Source organism: Anomaloglossus baeobatrachus, chromosome 1 (assembly GCF_048569485.1).
Source record: "Anomaloglossus baeobatrachus isolate aAnoBae1 chromosome 1, aAnoBae1.hap1, whole genome shotgun sequence".
Lineage (NCBI taxonomy): Eukaryota > Metazoa > Chordata > Amphibia > Anura > Aromobatidae > Anomaloglossus > Anomaloglossus baeobatrachus.
In genome coordinates this window covers 927,512,646-927,531,834 of record NC_134353.1, presented here as the reverse complement: position 1 = coordinate 927,531,834, position 19,189 = coordinate 927,512,646, and the positions used below count along the sequence as shown (strand labels likewise).

Genomic DNA, 19,189 nt, shown 5'->3' with positions numbered 1-19,189 from the left:
CGGGCTCTGCACACCACACACACATCGGGCTCTGCACACCACACACACATCGGGCTCTGCACACCACACACACACATCGGGCTCTGCACACCACACACACACATCGGGCTCTGCACACCACACACACACATCGGGCTCTGCACACCACACACACATCGGGCTCTGCACACCACACACACATCGGGCTCTGCACACCACACACACATCGGGCTCTGCGACCCCCACACACATCGGGCTCTGCAACCCCCCACACACACACACACAAACGGCGCTCTGTACCGACCCCACACCATCGTTCTGTACCAACCCCTACCCCCATAGGGAACACATGTAGGCTACATTCACATGACCGTTCCATTTTTGCGGTCCGCAAAAAAACAATCCCTATTTTTCACGGATGCATCCGTGTGCCTTTAGTTTTCTTGCGGACCGCAAAAAATGGAAGCAGCAAGAAAGATAACTAGATGAGTAGATATAGAGATAGATAGATATAGAGACAGAGAGATAGACGGATGAATGAATGGGATACATAGATAGATGAGAAAGGCCTATATAATGTCCCACCCCCCTGCATATTCTAAGCTGGCACCCTTTAGTGACTTTCATGTGGCACTAAGGGGTGCTTAGCCTTGTATTTAGCCAAAAAATAAATAATTTAAAAAAAACGTCGTGGGGTCCCCCCTATCTTTTGTAGCAGTAGTAAAGCAGACGGCTGCAGCCTGCAGACCACAGACCACAGCTGGCAGCTTCACCTTGGCTGGTAATCCAAAACAGAGGGCACCCCCACGCTGTTATTTTAAATTATATAAATAATTTAAAACAAAAAACGTGGGGTCCCCCCCAAATTGGATCACCAGCCAAGGTAAAGCGGACAGCTGGGGTCTGGTATTCTCAGACTAGGGAGGTCCACTGTTATTGGACACTCCCCAGCCTAAAAATAGCAGGCTTCAGCCGCCCCAGAAGTGGCGCATCCATTGGATGTGCCAATCCTGGCGCTTCGCCCCAACTCATCCCGTTGCCCTGGTGCGGTGGCAAACAGGGTAATATACGGGGTTGATGCCAGATGTGTAATGTCCCCTGGCATCAAGCCCAGCAGTTGGTGATGTCACGCGTCTATCAGATACCCAACATCACCAACCCAGTCAGTAATAAAAAAAAAAATAGACAAAACTTTTTTTGTTATTTGAAAAAACACTCCCCAAAACATTCCCTCTTTCACCAATTTATTGAAATGAACAATAAAATCAGGGTCCGGCGTAATCCAATAAGGGGGTCCCACGATATCCATACCATAGTCACTGTCCCAGTCAATGAAGAACAGAATGTTCCCCATTGTCTGGGAGAGCAATGAAGTGACTTGAGCTAACGTCAATGGGTCAGCCCAGGTCACTGCAGGTGATGATGAGCGCTGCTGTCAGGAGGTTAGATGAGATCATTACCTGCAGTGATGATCTCCTACTCTACTGACGTCACCGCTCTCACTGACTTCTATGCCCGCCGCGTTCTCAGCAGTATCGCGAGAGCATGTGACATCATCGCTAGTGACAGTCTCGTGCCGCCCGCGAGACGTGACGTGAGAACGCGGTGGGCATAGAAGGCAGTGACAGCGGTGATGTCGGCAGAGGAGGAGATCGTGACTGCAGGTAATGATCTCATCTAACCTCCTGCCAGCAGCGCTCATCATCCCCGCGGCTGCACGCACTGTGAGAAGCTGCTGATACACTGCAGTGCGAGCAGCCGCGGGGCTGGCAGGGAGTGGGACACAGACAGCACGGGCACTCCTGCTATCCTAAGCACTGTAAGCAGGGGGCCCGGTGCTGGCGGTGACACCGTGGGCGGGGAGAGTACGGGGTGTGGGGGGATGTGTGGGAGGGTGCAGGGAAGGGGGCGGGGACTCCACGCACTGTACCCGCCCAGCAGGGAGGCGACATGCTGTTCCAGATTTGCATGTCAACATGATCCTGCCCATGTTGACATGAAATGACCGGAAGCAGCAAAATCGCGGCAGGAGCGGTCACATGACCACTCTGAGCCGGGGGAGAGGGGCTGACAGCAGCGCAGGTAAGTGCTCGCTATCTACTTACCTGCCCCAATGTAGCCCAATAGGGTAATAATAAAAAAAAGTCAAAATAAGCCGGATAACCCCTTTAATATCTGTTCCTGGCATATTCATATGGTTTCACCCTTTTGCAATAAATATTCACTACCAGTCTGCAAAAACTTTGTACACAATGATGCATGTGCAAAATCTGCATGGGAAAGTCTGTACATATTATTGTAATGCAGGGGCGTCCCATAGGAGTAAAACGCCTCATTATTTACTGCTAAGGCATATAGACCCCATTAATTGGAGAGGAGTGGGTGTGCCGAATTTATACTATAAACTCTTGCTTGATTTATTTATTTTTTCTTTTAGATGCACTTACTATACCATTCAGTTAACTATAAGCCTTGTTATTTATCCAGGAAACCTAAAACCGGGATTCTGATGCTGAACATGGGCGGTCCAGAGACCCTCGATGATGTCCACGATTTCCTCCTTAGATTATTTTTAGATAAAGATCTCATGACTCTTCCAGCACAGAGGTGAATATGATATCGGCACGTGTCACAGCCGTCCTGTATGTATCCATATGTTCTTTGTTTTAACCCTCCGTCACATACAATATCGGTTCTAACGAGTTCACATACAATGTGACTGTCAGGCGCAGGCTAGAAAAATACCTATAATATCTAATGTTTGTAATTTCAGTGCTCTAAAAGTGAGCTGTGACCTTCATAGGGATGTAATAAAAGAGACTACACATAATCAGGTGCAAAAAAACCCCCATTTACTTAACATAAAACTAATAACTCTGAAATACAAACATTTCAAAACTCCCGCCAAATAGTCCCCAGTTCGACTCTGTCAAAAAACTCTACAAAGAAAATTTATGGAAACAAACTTAATTTTAAGGTACCTTTTTAAGTACTATTAAACACATATTCAAATCAGAATTAGATCCTGAAGTTTCCCCAGAAAAATTACACTTGCAGAGCATGTGATGAATAAAAACATAAAATATCAACCTTATTGAGTGTGACGTGTTCACATACAATGAACCTGAGAGATTAGCGCAGTTATATCTGTCCTCCTGAAGCTCTGCAATCCAACTGTGGTATGAGGTTTCACAGAGCTGCTAGAGACAGGAGACTACCTGGAGGGAGGGGATTTCCTCACAATCTGGTGAGGAAGGAGAAATGAAAGTAAAAGAGATGTGCCTGTCAGGCCTATCGTATGTGACGGAGGGATAAAGAAGCACTCTGGGAAGTTATTGTGTGGGGTTTTTGTTTGTTTTTTTTTTTTGTCCTCTTCTTCATTCTTAGTGCACTGTTGAGCATTTAATTTACTGGTGGTCTATGGTGGAGGGAGACAATCTTCCTGTTCAGCAGATCCTGTATTCTGCATATAAAGGTGATAATCTGTTGTGTTTTTAGTAAACTCGGACCATTTATTGCCAAACGCCGCACACCAAAAATTCAGGAACAATACCAAAAGATTGGCGGCGGATCCCCTATTAAAAAATGGACAGAGCATCAAGGACAAGGCATGGTGAAACTGCTGGATGAGCTGTCCCCCGCCACAGGTGAATGTCAGGCTTTAATCCCATAAGGCCACCATCATTTTTTAATTTTATACTATTTTTTTTTTTTTTTTATTCTATGCTGCCATAGCCATATAAGATTCTTTATTTTTTGCCTTAAGTAATATGTTGAAAAACAGCAAAAAAAACCAATATTTTGTGGGTGAAATCAGGGGACGGGAGGATACAATTCTACCTTTTTTGTGTTTCATTTCTATCATGTTGACTTATCTTGCTGGTCAGTATGTTTTTAGTTGTGTGTTTGTTTATTTGTGTTTTTTTTTAATTTAATTTACAGATAAGGTTAAAAACCTATATATGTTTGTTTGGTCACACAACTTAAAAGAGGACCGGTCATCAGGGTAGTTGATCCCGATCTAAAGGTATGAGTCCATTAACTGCTTATTGCATTCATACCTTGCTCATTCAATTTCGTTGGGCTATTTTTCAAGAATTTATTTCTCGAGTTCAGCAGATGGGCACTCCACTCCTCAGCTCTACTGTTCTTCGCCGGCCTCTAGTGTTGAGTGAGCACTACCATGCTTGGGTGCTCAGTACTCATAACTAGTGATGAGTGGGCACTACCATGCTCGGGTGCTCCGTACTCATAACTAGTGATGAGTGGGCACTACCATGCTCGGGTGCTCAGTACTCGTAACTAGTGATGAGTGGGCACTACCATGCTCAGGTGCTCAGTACTCGTAACTAGTGATGAGTGGGCACTACCATGCTCGGGTGCTCAGTACTCGTAACTAGTGATGAGTGGGCACTACCATGCTCGGGTGCTCAGTACTCGTACCTAGTGATGAGTGGGCACTACCATACTCGGGTGCTCGGTACTCGTAACTAGTGATGAGTGAGCACTACCATGCTCGGGTGCTCAGTACTCATACCTAGTGATGAGTGGGCACTACCATGCTCGGGTGCTCAGTACTCGTACCTAGTGATGAGTGGGCACTACCATACTCGGGTGCTCGGTACTCGTAACTAGTGATGAGTGAGCACTACCATGCTCGGGTGCTCAGTACTCGTAACTAGTGATGAGCGGGCACTACCATGCTCGGGTGCTCAATACTCGTAACTAGTGATGAGTGAGCACTACCATGCTCATCAAAAGTTATGAGACTCGCTTCTCACTACCGGCCTCCAGTCGTTGATGACAGGTCACTCTTCCCTCTGTTTTCCCTGCACATTTCATCAGAAGTGGAAGCGTCTGCGCAGTGAGCTCCTAATGACGTTACATTGATCTTGTATGGTCTCGTGCATCGTCTGCAGGAACTTACTGCTTTAAAACACGTGACCGACTGAGGGTACTTTCACACTTGCGTTCAGCGGAGTCCGTCACTATGGAGAATAGCGCAGTTCGTTAACGCACTGCGCTATTCTCCATAGATTTGTATGGACGACGCACTGTAATGCAAGTGTCAGCGTTGCATCCGCTGGACGACGCAGCATCGTTATTTTGACGCTGCGTCGGGCGGAAGAAACGCAGCATGTAACTTTTTTTGAGCAGCGCAATCTGTAAGATTTCACTGCGCATGCTTTTTTTTTTTTTAAATCACAAACTTTATTTTGTCTCTCGGTGGCCGAACGTTCAGCTGAGCGCCCGCCCGGCGGCATGTGAAACCGCTCAGCTGAGCGCCCGCCCGCCGGCATGTGAGACCGCTCAGCTGAGCGCCCGCCCGCCGGCATGTGAGACCACTCAGCTGAGCGCCCGCCCGCCGGCATGTGAGACCTCTCAGCTGAGCGCCCGCCCGGCGGCATGTGAGAGCGCTCATCTGAGCGCCCGCCCGCCGGCATGTGAGAGCGCTCAGCTGAGCGCCCGCCCGCCGGCATGTGAGAGCGCTCATCTGAGCGCCCGGCCGCCGGCATGTGAGAGCGCTCAGCTGTGCGCCCGGCCGCCGGCATGTGAGAGCGCTCATCTGAGCACCCGGCCGCCGGCATGTGAGAGCGCTCAGCTGAGCGCCCGGCCGTCGGGTGACCAGCTGATCGTTCACAATAGTCTGCTGCCGGTAAAACTGTAAAGAAGAAAATAAAAATAAAAAAAGCTTCCTTTGTGTTGTACGATCCATAGCATCCGTTGTGCCACTATATGCAACACATCCGTTGCATCCGTCACACAACACAATGCAACGGATGCCGTTCAACGCAAGTGTGAAACTAGCCTGAAGAGTAACTTGTCAATCAACGACCGGCAGTGAGCGGCAAAGTACAGCAAAGCCAGTGACTGCAATCAGCATTTTAGAATACATTTTCAAGAATAGGGTTTCTCAAAAAATATCCCAATGAAATTCTGCTAGGAGGGTATGAAAATAATCAGCATTAAAGGGGCTTTACACTCCCATCTGTCATTAGGAGTCGAATATTCTGCTGACCAATCCTCTTTCAACAGGTGTAAGGCAAAGGAGGATATTCTCACTCCTGTGTGTGGAATAAGAGGAATAAGCTGCTACCAGACACCTCTGGGCTGACGTATCTCCTGGGGGGAAAAAAGAATCGGGCATGTCCAACTCAAACATGCCCATTCCTTTTCTTCAACATCCCCCCCCCCAACATCTGCATATTTACAGGTCTGACAGATCCTTACAGACATCTGTTGTGAGGGTAGCCTGGGCTATAAGTCGTTTGTCCAATGTAATAAGATTATCTGTGTGTGTAAATAATCAACATATAGATGTCGTTGCATAATTATCTGTGTGTCTATATGACAATTGCATAGAAGCTTTATAAAATGATTCTAAGATGTGCGTACAGTAAGGTGTTAACGGAGATAACGAAGCCAAAATGACCAATAAACAATGAGGTATTTAGAAGAGCGTTAGTTCTCACCCTGTGAGATGTGGGATGTGAGATGTGGGAGGTTGCCTCCTCGTTCTTGCTCAGCAACGTGTTAATAAACAAGTATTCAGTAAGCATGAAACAGGCTGATGACGTACTATATGAACACTGCTGGTAATCTCTGACCAATCAGGGACAATGTTGAACTGAATAACTGTGTGTATTTTATAATATACGGATCAGAAGACCATTGAGCCTCTCCCGAATAGAGTTATTGCTCCTCATACATACATCTACGCAGATTGATTTGGACTCCGACCTCTGTGACCTAGATGAGGGACCCCATTTGTGGTCTCCCCTAAATTAACAAACCTTGACACTGTCATCCAAAGCACCAATACGTCCTTGTATATTTTTTTTTTTTTACTGGACTTGTTCTTAATCTCCAGCTCATTCCCATTATTTCTGAGCTGCCCATGGGTCTGAGGAGCGAGGGACAAGTAGTCAGCAAACAGCTGTGTGTTGTGCATGGACATTCTTCACGGGACCGTACACTGATTTTTCTAGTCTTCCACCATGTACTGTATGCGTGTTCGCTTCACCTGAGCGTGCATGTGTTTTTAAGGGGTAAAGGGAGACACACCTGCCCTGATTGATATCAATAGTATAAACTTAACAGAACACACAGGGGCCTCATATTACGTTTCAGCGGTTGTGCATAGATGATGAATACCCCATATTGTCGTATTTCCTAGTAAAGGGACATACTCCTAAACACTAATCAAAAATTATGTGTCCAGAAACACACATGAGAGTAATAAATGTCCAACACAATTTTATTTAATATATGCAATATACAGAACATTAAAAGTGGTATACGCCACATCTGTGACACGGCCCATGGATCACAGTGGGGTGTGTGAGACAAATACAAGGAGAAAAGAAAATCTTCACGGGTGGAAGTAATAACAATCAGAGTGGGACAAAGTACGTTCTAATCAGCACCGAGCATTGCATATAACCCCCACTTAGACTGTAATCAATATATTATAAAGCTACCATGTATAAAGTTTCAAATATAAGTCCCTACGGGATCTATCGCACCCATACAACACCATATACAGTGCTGGCCAAAAGTATTGGCACCCCTGCAATTCTGTCAGATAATACTCAGTTTCTTCCTGAAAATGATTGCAATCACAAATTCTTTGGTATTATCTTCATTTAATTTGTCTTCAATGAAAAAAAAAAAAATATGTCAAAAAGCCAAATTGGATATAATTCCACACCAAACATAAAAAAGGGGGTGGACAAAAGTATTGGCACTGTTTGAAAAATCCTGTGATGCTTCTGTAATTTGTGTAATTAACAGCCCCTGTAACTTACCTGTGGCACCTAACAGGTGTTGGCAATAACTAAATCACACTTGCAGCCAGTTGACATGGATTAAAGTTGACGCAACCTCTGTCCTGTGTCCTTGTGTGCACCACATTGAGCATGGAGAAAAGAAGGAAGACCAAAGAACTGTCTGAGGACTTGAGAATCCAAATTGTGAGGAAGCATGAGCAATCTCAAGGCTACAAGTCCATCTCCAAAGACCTGAAAGTTCCTGTGTCTACGGTGCGCAGTGTCATCAAGAAGTGTAAAGCCCATGGCACTGTGGCTAACCTCCCTAGATGTGGAAGGAAAAGAAAAATTGACAAGAGATTTCAACACAAGATTGTGCGGATGGTGGATAAAGAACCTCGACTAACATCCAAACAAGTTCAAGCTGCCCTGCAGTCCGAGGGTACGACAGTGTCAACCCGTACTATCCGTCGGCGTCTGAATGAAAAGGGACTGTATGGTAGGATACCCAGGAAGACCCCACTTCTTACCCCGAGACATAAAAAAGCCAGGCTGGACTTACCTGAGAAAGCCTAAAACGTTTTGGAAGAATATTCTCTGGTCAGATGAGACAAAAGTAGAGCTTTTTGGGAAAAGACATCAACATAGAGTTTACAGGAAAAAAAAAGAGACATTCAAAGAAAAGAGCACGGTCCCTACAGTCAAACATGGCGGAGGTTCCCTGATGTTTTGGGGTTGCTTTGCTGCCTCTGGCACTGGACTGCTTGACCGTGTGCATGGCATTATGAAGTCTGAAGACTACCAACAAATTTTGCAGCATAATGTAGGGCCCAGTGTGAGAAAGCTGGGTCTCCCTCAGAGGTCATGGGTCTTGCAGCAGGACAATGACCCAAAACACACTTCAAAAAGCACTAGAAAATGGTTTGAGAGAAAGCACTGGAGACTACTAAAGTGGCCAGCAATGAGTCCAGACCTGAATCCCATAGAACGCCTGTGGAGAGATCTCACAATGGCAGTTTGGAGAAGCCACCCTGCACATCTCAGGGACCTGGAGCAGTTTGCCAAAGAAGAATGGTCTAAAATTCCAGCAGAGCATTGTAAGAAAGTCACTGATGGTTACCGGAAGCGGTTGTTCGCAGTTATTTTGGCTAAAGGTTGTGCAACCAAGTATTAGGCTAAGGGTGCCAATACTTTTGTCTGGCCCATTATTGGAGTTTTGTGTGAAATGATCAATGATTTGATTTGTTTCATTCTCTTTTGTGTTTTTTCATTGCAAGCAAAATAAATGAAGATAATAATACCAAAGAATTTGTGCTTGCAATCATTTTCAGGAAGAAACTGCGTATTCTCTGACAGAATTGCAGGGGTGCCAATACTTTTGGCCAGCACTGTATCAGTACGTCAGTAAGTCAGACCGGGTATTTTCCCTATTGTAGTGCAAAGGGTATATCTATACATACCGAGAGAAGAAAGATGGCGCAATTACACTGTCCACGTCCCAGGTCCGACGCGCGTTTCGTGTCCTTTGTCAAGGGCCACCACACTTGCCCTGATATCAGTAGGATGGGGCTTTGAAATCCAACACATCCTAAAATAGCTGACTGGTTCTGTAATTTTTAATTTATTTTCTTAGTATTTCTCCTTTTAAATCTGCAATGAAGAACTCATTCCCTGGTCCATATTAATAATAATGTATCCATAACTTAATGGCGGCGCTTTTTCTCCCTTCTTATGGACTGTGCCGAGAGCCGATCAGTTTTAACGTAATTTTTCCTTCTTGCACAGCTCCTCACAAATATTACATTGGCTTCCGCTATGTACGTCCGCTTACTGAAGCCGCCATCGAGGAAATGGAAAGCGACGGCGTAGAGAGAGCGATCGCCTTCACTCAATATCCCCAGTACAGCTGCTCTACGACAGGTGAGAAGGACACTTTTTGGTTTCGTTCCCCGGCTTCACTGCACATTCCCTGAGAGCACAGCATGGCGTAAGATTTGCAGAGAGGCTTTGGTGGCAAATCATGTCACTCACACCCAGATGATCCCTACTGATCAACTCCAGCTTAAAGGGGTTATCACTACTTTTACATTAAGGGCCTATCCTTAGGATAGGTCATCAATGTCTGGGTCTGACTACCGTTCTCTGTCCCGGCAGCAGCATGCTCCGTTCCGAAGCTGCCCTGTCAACTGATGGGTCCTGGGTACTGCACATCCGCCTCCTATTGATGCTTATTAGTACTTCCCAATTGCGGCCGCTATTAGAAGACAGAGCAGCTTTGGTACGAGTATTTCTAGCCGCCGGCACCGAGAACAGTTGATCAATGGGGGTGCCGGGTGTCGGACCCCGACCGATCATACAATGATGATCTATTCCAAGGATATTCCATCAATGTAAAAGTAATGGACTACCTCCGTATTCGTAAACAGTGGATACTCTTCTCCCGGCGGAGCGGCACCATCCCAGTGATGCCGGCGTTGCTGCTCTTGGAGAGTGACGTGACATTGTTGTGTCACTTTACCATTTTTCTCAGATCGGAAATCTGCCTCAACGATGGAGTAAAGCTGCAGTCAATCAGCGGACACACATCGCCTGCAGCGGTCACTCAACCCAAAAAAATCACATCGCTCTCTGGGAATAGCAGCAACTTTAATAAGTTAGGGCTGTCCTCTAACAACCCCCTTTAAAAAAAGTGCTGTTTGTACGTCAAACCTTTACTCCAAGTCCTCATGGCGGTACAGCACCCCGACCGAGTCATCCTTAGAAACTTGCCCCTTCTCTATTGATTGCTGGCTCCTCAGCCAGGGGACATCTTTAAAACTTGTATTCAGTTCCTTGCAAAAGCATGGGGTTATACAGCACGGTGGCTCAGTGGTTAGCATGGTGGCTCAGTGGTTAGCACTGCAGCCTTGCAGCGCTGGGGTCCTGGGTTCGTCTACAGTACCTGCCTTCCCATACCTGTGTACCCTTGCCATGCCGACCATTCCTGCCCATACCTGCCTGTCCAGCCTGCCTCAGTCACCCCACCTGTACCTGGCTATTCCTGAGTCCGTCACTTGCCCTCTGGTGAGCTACCACAGTTCCAGTCACTTCTCTGGTAGTGGTACCTGGCATCCACCTCGCGGTGGGCGCTCAGTCAAGCCCCTCCCACTAAGGGGTAAGCCTGGGGATCCCCTGTGGCCCAGTGGGTCCACTAATCCCACTTGCTGCCCTTACACTAGCCGTGAGCGTTAAAAAATGCTATTGATAGTGTGAAACTATTCGGCATCCTATTAGATCCTGCCTCTGGCATGGCTTACATGAGTACAAAGATGGCGTACATGGGACCTTCTTTAGACCTCCGGCTGCCACAAAATCTTAGTCAACCCATATTCTTGTAGAGTGGAGCTGAAGGGGTGACCGAGAGTGTAAACCGCTTTAGATGCTGCGTCTGCTGTTGATTGCTGCATCCAAGGTGTTAACTGTTGGCACAGGCACCACTATTGTGTTTTTTTCCATAAGCTTATTCAGGCAATGTCTGAACCACCAGACCGGGTAGTCTTCATGATTTTTCCCAATTTCGCTTTTTCTTCTCTCTTTTCAGGGAGCAGCCTAAATGCAATATATCGATACTATAAATCCAAAGGTGCAAATCCCAGTATGAAGTGGAGTCTTATCGACAGATGGCCGACGCATCCGCTTCTGGTCCAGGTGAAAAAAAAACACGAGTAGTATTTTTGTATTGGGCCGTTGTTAACTGGGGATTCGGATATATCTTTATTTTTTTTTTAATATTTTATTTCTTTGTCGCTCCTAATTGGGAGACCCAGACAATTGGGTGTATAGCTACTGCCTCCGGAGGCCACACAAAGTATTACACTTAAAAGTGTAAGGCCCCTCCCCTTCTGCCTATACACCCCCCGTGGGATCACGGGCTCCTCAGTTTTCATGCTTTGTGCGAAGGAGGTCAGACATCCACGCATAGCTCCACTGTTTAGTCAGCAGCAGCTGCTGACTATGTCGGATGGAAGAAAAGAGGGCCCATACTAGGGCCCCCAGCATGCTCCCTTCTCACCCCACTTTTGTCGGCGGTGTTTGTTAAGGTTGAGGTACCCATTGCGGGTACGGAGGCTGGAGCCCACATGCTGCATCCTTCCCCATCCCCCTTAGGGCTCTGGGTGAAGTGGGATTTTACCGGTCTCCAGGCACTGAGACCGTGCTCCATCCACAGCCCCTGGGGAATCTGCTGGATATGGAGCTGAGTATCGTCAGGGACAGGGCCCTGCTACGTCAAGGTACTCTGTGTCCCCATAGACCGCGCGCAACACACTGCAGCATTGCTGGGTGTGTTAGTGCGCCGGGGACAACAGCGCTGCGCGCTTGTGCCATACTAACTACAGCTTGCTGAGGGAGTCAGTGTATTGGAAACTGCCGCGCCGGCCGCTGCTGTCAGTTTTACACTGCGGCGCGGCTGGGACTTGTGTTGCGCCGGGGACTTCCGCGCTGGCCGTGCATATCTGACGGCCGCGCTTATTACTCGAGTCCCCGGCTTTTGCGGCCTAGTTTCGTTTCGTTCCCGCCCCCAGGCCTGCCAGTCATGGGAAGGGTGGGACGCTGTACAGAACGTCAGCGCCGAGGGCTGGAGTCTACTTTACATACTCCAGCCCTCACACTGGGCACAGTGGGACGCCAGTTTCCCGCACTTTGTCTGAGGCACGCCCACGGTCAGCCCCTCTTCACAGAACGCCGGCAGCCATTCCAGTCTGAGCTGGAGAGGGGAGACAAGTTCTGGGAGACCCAGACACGGGATTCTGGCAACCACACACCCGCTTTTGAGCGGGCGGTAAGCGGCACCCCTGGTGCTGACCCCACTAGTGCCGAAGTGTACAATTGTATTTTTATGCTTGCATGCTATACATTGCACTGTACGGTCGCTGGTGATTCTTGGCTATATACCCTCCTAGATTGCTCAGAGGAGACAACAGCATGTCGTCCGCAAAAAGCAAGGGTGCCAAGGCACAGGCTTTCTATGCTGCTTGTACCGCATGTGAGGCTACTCTACCGGCAGGTTCCACTGACCCCCATTGTGTGCAGTGCTCGGCCCCTGTGGCACTTGCTCGGCCGGGGCCTCTGCTAGAGGTGACCCAGGGAGAACCACCTGTGAATGCTGTCCAGGTGACGGGGACAGAGTTTGCAGTTTTTGCTGATAGATTGTCTGTGACTATGACTAAAATTCTAGAAACTTTGCAGTCTAGACCAGTAACTCAGACCATGGGCACTATTGAATCATTGCTCCCTGGTCCCCCTCAGTTGGAACAGCTCCGGGCTCCGGGGGTGTCCCATGCATCCCAGGGTGATGGCTCTGACACGGACGACAGTCCCAGACAGCCTAAACGAGCTCGCTATGAGCGGCCCTCGACTTCATCACACTGGTCAGGGTCCCAGCAGGAGGACTCTCTGTATGATGAGGCGGAGGTAGCTGATCAGGATTCTGATCCTGAGACCGCTCTCAATCTGGATACACCTGATGGTGACGCCATAGTGAATGATCTTATAGCGTCCATCAATAGAATGTTGGATATTTCTCCCCCAGCTCCTCCAGTGGAGGAGTCAGCTTCACAGCAGGAGAAATTCCATTTCAGGTTTCCCAAGCGTAAATTAAGTACTTTTCTGGACCACTCTGACTTTAGAGAGGCAGTCCAGAAACACCACGCTTATCCAGATAAGCGTTTCTCCAAACGGCTTAAGGATACACGTTATCCCTTTCCCCCTGACGTGGTCAAAGGCTGGACCCAGTGTCCCAAGGTGGATCCTCCAATCTCCAGGCTTGCGGCTAGATCCATTGTTGCAGTGGAGGATGGGGCTGCACTAAAAGATGCCACTGACAGACAGATGGAGCTCTGGTTGAAATCCATCTATGAAGCTATCGGCGCGTCGTTTGCTCCAGCATTCGCAGCCGTATGGGCACTCCAAGCTATTTCAGCTGGTCTTACACAGATTGACACGGTCACACGTACATCTGTTCCGCAGGTGGCATCCTTAACCTCTCAAATGTCTGCATTTGCGTCTTACGCGATTAATGCTGTTCTGGACTCTACGAGCCGTACGGCAGTGGCGTCCGCCAACTCCGTGGTTTTACGCAGAGCCTTGTGGTTAAGGGAATGGAAGGCAGATTCTGCTTCCAAAAAGTGCTTAACCAGTTTACCATTTTCTGGTGACCGACTGTTTGGTGAGCGTTTGGATGAAATCATTAAACAGTCCAAGGGTAAGGATTCATCCTTACCTCAGCCCAGACAAAACAAACCCCAACAGAGGAGGGGACAGTCGGGGTTTCGGTCCTTTCGGGGCTCGGGCAGGTCCCAATTCTCCTCGTCCAAAAGGACTCAAAAGGATCAGAGGAGCTCAGATTCTTGGCGGGCTCAGTCACGCCCAAAAAAGACAGCCGGAAGACCCGCTACCAAGGCGGCTTCCTCATGACTTTCGGCCTCCTCTCTCCGCATCCTCGGTCGGTGGCAGGCTCTCCCGCTTTGGCGACATTTAGCTGCCACAGGTCCAAGACCGTTGGGTGAGAGACATTCTGTCCCACGGGTACAGGATAGAGTTCAGTTCTCGTCCTCCAACTCGATTCTTCAGAACGTCTCCGCCTCCCGACCGAGCAGATGCTCTTCTGCAGGCGGTGTGCACTCTAAAGGCAGAAGGAGTGGTGATCCCTGTTCAACTTCAGCAGCAAGGTCACGGTTTTTACTCCAATTTGTTTGTGGTACCAAAAAAGGACGGGTCTTTCCGTCCCGTTCTGGACCTAAAACTTCTCAACAAGCACGTGAAAACCAGACGGTTTCGGATGGAATCACTCCGCTCCGTCATCGCCGCAATGTCTCAAGGAGATTTCCTAGCATCAATAGACATCAAGGATGCTTATCTCCACGTGCCGATTGCTCCAGAGCACCAGCGTTTTCTACGCTTCGTTATAGGAGACGAACACCTTCAGTTCGTAGCTCTGCCTTTCGGTCTGGCGACAGCCCCACGGGTCTTCACCAAGGTCATGGCAGCAGTAGTAGCAGTCCTGCACTCTCAGGGACACTCTGTGATCCCTTACTTAGACGATCTGCTTGTCAAGGCGCCCTCTCAAGAGGCATGCCAACACAGCCTGAACGTTGCGCTGGAGACTCTCCAGAGTTTCGGGTGGATCATCAACTTTTCCAAGTCAAATCTGACCCCGACCCAATCGCTAACATATCTTGGCATGGAGTTTCATACTCTCTCAGCGATAGTGAAGCTTCCGCTGGACAAACAGCGTTCACTACAGACAGGGGTGCAATCTCTCCTTCAAGGCCAGTTACACCCCTTGAGACGCCTCATGCACTTCCTAGGGAAGATGGTAGCAGCAATGGAGGCAGTCCCTTTCGCGCAGTTTCATCTGCGTCCACTTCAATGGGACATTCTCCGCCAATGGGACGGGAAGTCGACGTCCCTCGACAGGAACGTCTCCCTTTCTCAGGCGGCCAAGGAATCTCTTCGGTGGTGGCTTCTTCCCACCTCATTGTCAAAAGGAAAGTCCTTCCTACCCCCATCCTGGGCGGTGGTCACGACAGACGCGAGTCTATCAGGGTGGGGAGCAGTTTTTCTCCACCACAGGGCTCAAGGTACATGGACTCAGCAGGAGTCCACCCTTCAGATCAATGTTCTGGAAATCAGAGCAGTGTATCTTGCCCTACAAGCCTTCCAGCAGTGGCTGGAAGGCAAGCAGATCCGAATTCAGTCGGACAACTCCACAGCGGTGGCATACATCAACCACCAAGGAGGAACACGCAGTCGGCAAGCCTTCCAGGAAGTCCGGCGGATTCTGACGTGGGTGGAAGACACGGCATCCACCATATCCGCAGTTCACATCCCAGGCGTGGACAACTGGGAAGCAGACTTCCTCAGTCGCCAGGGTATGGACGCAGGGGAATGGTCTCTTCACCCGGACGTGTTTCAGGAGATCTGTCGCCGCTGGGGGAGGCCGGATGTCGACCTAATGGCGTCCCGGCACAACAACAAGGTCCCGGCTTTCATGGCACGGTCTCACGATCACCGAGCTCTGGCGGCGGACGCCTTAGTTCAAGATTGGTCGCAGTTCCGGCTACCTTATGTGTTCCCACCTCTGGCACTGTTGCCCAGAGTGCTGCGCAAAATCAGGTCCGACTGCCGCCGTGCCATCCTCGTCGCTCCAGACTGGCCGAGGAGGTCGTGGTACCCGGATCTGTGGCACCTCACGGTAGGCCAACCGTGGGCACTACCAGACCGACCAGACTTGCTGTCTCAAGGGCCGTTTTTCCATCAGAATTCTGCGGCCCTGAGCCTGACTGTGTGGCCATTGAGTCCTGGATCCTAGCGTATTCAGGATTATCTCAAGAGGTCATTGCCACCATGAGACAGGCTAGAAAACCAACCTCCGCCAAGATCTACCACAGGACGTGGAAGATATTCTTATCTTGGTGCTCTGCTCAAGGAGTTTCTCCCTGGCCATTTGCATTGCCTACTTTTCTTTCCTTCCTGCAATCCGGTTTGGAAAAAGGTTTGTCGCTCGGCTCCCTTAAAGGACAAGTCTCAGCGCTATCTGTATTTTTTCAGAAGCGCCTAGCACGACTTCCTCAGGTACGCACGTTCCTGCAAGGGGTTTGTCATATCGTCCCTCCTTACAAGCGGCCGTTAGAGCCCTGGGATCTGAACAGGGTTCTACTTGCTCTCCAGAAGCCGCCTTTCGAGCCTATGAAGGATGTTTCCCTTTCTCGCCTTTCACAGAAAGTGGCTTTTCTAGTAGCGGTCACGTCTCTTCGGAGAGTGTCCGAACTAGCAGCGCTGTTATGCAAATCTCCCTTCCTGGTGATTCACCAGGACAAGGTGGTTCTGCGCCCGATTCCGGAGTTTCTCCCTAAGGTGGTATCCCCCTTTCATCTCAATCAGGATATCTCCTTACCTTCTTTGTGTCCTCATCCAGTTCATCAATGTGAAAAGGATTTGCATTTGTTGGATCTGGTGAGAGCACTCAGAATCTACATTTCCCGCACGGCGCCCCTGCGCCGCTCGGATGCACTCTTTGTCCTTGTCGCTGGTCAGCGTAAAGGGTCGCAAGCTTCCAAATCCACCCTGGCTCGGTGGATCAAGGAACCAATTCTTGAAGCTTACCGTTCTGCTGGGCTTCCGGTTCCCTCAGGGCTGAAGGCCCATTCTACCAGAGCCGTGGGTGCGTCCTGGGCATTACGGCACCAGGCTACGGCTCAGCAGGTGTGCCAGGCGGCTACCTGGTCGAGTCTGCACACTTTTACCAAGCATTATCAGGTGCATACCTACGCTTCGGCGGACGCCAGCCTAGGTAGACAAGTCCTTCAGGCGGCGGTTGCCCACCTGTAGGGAAGGGCTGTTTTACGGTCCTATCACGAGGTGTTATTTTACCCACCCAGGGACTGCTTTTGGACGTCCCAATTGTCTGGGTCTCCCAATTAGGAGCGACAAAGAAGAAGGGAATTTTGTTTACTTACCGTAAATTCCTTTTTTTCTAGCTCCAATTGGGAGACCCAGCACCCGCCCTGTTTTCTTAGGGATTTTTGTTTTTTCGGGTACACATGTTGTTCATGTTGAATGGTTTCAGTTCTCCGATGTTTCTTCGGATTGAATTTGTTTTTAAACCAGTTATTGGCTTTCCTCCTTCTTGCTTTTGCACTAAAACTGAGGAGCCCGTGATCCCACGGGGGGTGTATAGGCAGAAGGGGAGGGGCCTTACACTTTTAAGTGTAATACTTTGTGTGGCCTCCGGAGGCAGTAGCTATACACCCAATTGTCTGGGTCTCCCAATTGGAGCTAGAAGAAAAGGAATTTACGGTAAGTAAACAAAATTCCCTTCTTTTTCCTTCTCATTCAGTGCTTTGCTGATCACATCCAAAAAGAACTGACCATGTTTCCAGAAGAAAAGAGGGCGGACGTGGTCATCCTGTTCTCTGCGCACTCTTTGCCAATGTCGGTACGGATAAGTGTTTTTTTATTATTATTATTTATTATTATTATTTATTATTATTATTAGTATTATTTTATTTAATTTATTTTTATTTTTTTTTTTTTTTAATATCTTTAAGCCAGATTGGTTTCTATAGCTACTACATTTCTTAAAGGCGTTATCCGGTCACAAAAAAAATGGTGACATATATTCTTTTGGATACATCATCAATATCAGGTCAATGGGAGTCCAACACTCATTAGCCCCACTGATCACTCGTTATGAACTTTGGAGCTGTTCTGTATTACTTGGCAGCTTAGAACAGCTGATCGGTCAGGTTGCCGGCTGTTGGACCCTCACCAATGTGACACTAATGTTCTATAATAAAGGGAATTTGTCAGCAGGTTTTTGCTATGTAATCTAGGACCAGCATGATGTAGGGGCAGAGACCCTGATTCCAGCAATTTGTCACTTACTGGTCTGCTCAATGCAGTTTTGCTAGAATCCTTGTTTTCTGTGTTGTAGATGTAGCTGAGCTGTTTATAACTCCACCCACACCCCTGTGTACAGGCTGCCAATCGGTGGTGGGGGCGGGGTTATACAGATCAGCTGGACTCTTTGCACATGACCACTAGTCCTGCAGCGATAATCTACTGCTGATAAAACACTGATTATATTGAAACTACAGCAAGCAGCTGAGCAAGTGGCGCATCACTGGAATCGAGCTCACGGCCCCTACATTATGCTGCTCTCAGATTAAACAGCAATAACCTGCTGACAGATTCCCAATAAGCATAGGCCATCAATATCTTGTGACCGAACAACCCCTTTAACCCCTTCACCCCCGACCTATTTTCCCTTTTTCGTTTTTGTTTTTTCCTCCGAGAGCCATCATTTCTTTTATTTTTCCATCAATCTTGCCATATGAGGGCTTGTTTTTTGCAGGAGAAATTGTACTTTTAAATGAAACCATGAGTTTTACCATATAGTGTACTGGAAAGCGGCAAAAAAAAGTCCGAGTGCGGAAAAATTGCAAAAAAGTACGATTGTACGATTTGTTTTTGGGGTATTTTATTCACAATGTTCACTATATGGTAAAACTGATGTGTCGGTGTGATGAGTCAGATCAGTACGGATTTGTAGACACCAAACATGTATAGGTTTACTTTTATCTAAGAGGTTAAAAAAATTCCCAAAAAATTGGGGCGCTTTTTGCACCGTTTTCCGCGACCTGTAGCGTTCTCATTTTTCGAGATATGGGGCTCAGTATTGGCTTAATTTTTGCGTCTTGAGCTGACATTTTTAATCATACCTTTTTGGTGCAGATGCTACGTTTTTGATCGCCTGTTATTCCATTTTGCACAAAATTGGCGACGATCCAAAAACGTAATTTTGGCGTTTGGAAATTTTTTGCCACTACACCGTTTACCAATCATATTGATTTTATATTTTGATAAATCAGGCGTTTCTGAGCTCGGCAATTCCAAATATG

The 19,189-nt window shown here is 48.1% G+C and overlaps 1 protein-coding gene across 1 annotated transcript in view; it reads left to right on the top strand.

Annotated features, from left to right (window-relative positions):
- The window catches only part of FECH (ferrochelatase), a 67,988-nt gene that overhangs the window by 21,170 nt on the left and 27,629 nt on the right, over positions 1-19,189 (top strand). The window contains exons 3-7 of the mRNA XM_075343361.1: positions 2,467-2,586; positions 3,478-3,626; positions 9,534-9,668; positions 11,329-11,435; positions 17,626-17,724. Coding sequence (XP_075199476.1) covers positions 2,467-2,586; positions 3,478-3,626; positions 9,534-9,668; positions 11,329-11,435; positions 17,626-17,724 — 610 coding nt within the window. The remainder of the gene's footprint in view (positions 1-2,466; positions 2,587-3,477; positions 3,627-9,533; positions 9,669-11,328; positions 11,436-17,625; positions 17,725-19,189) is intronic.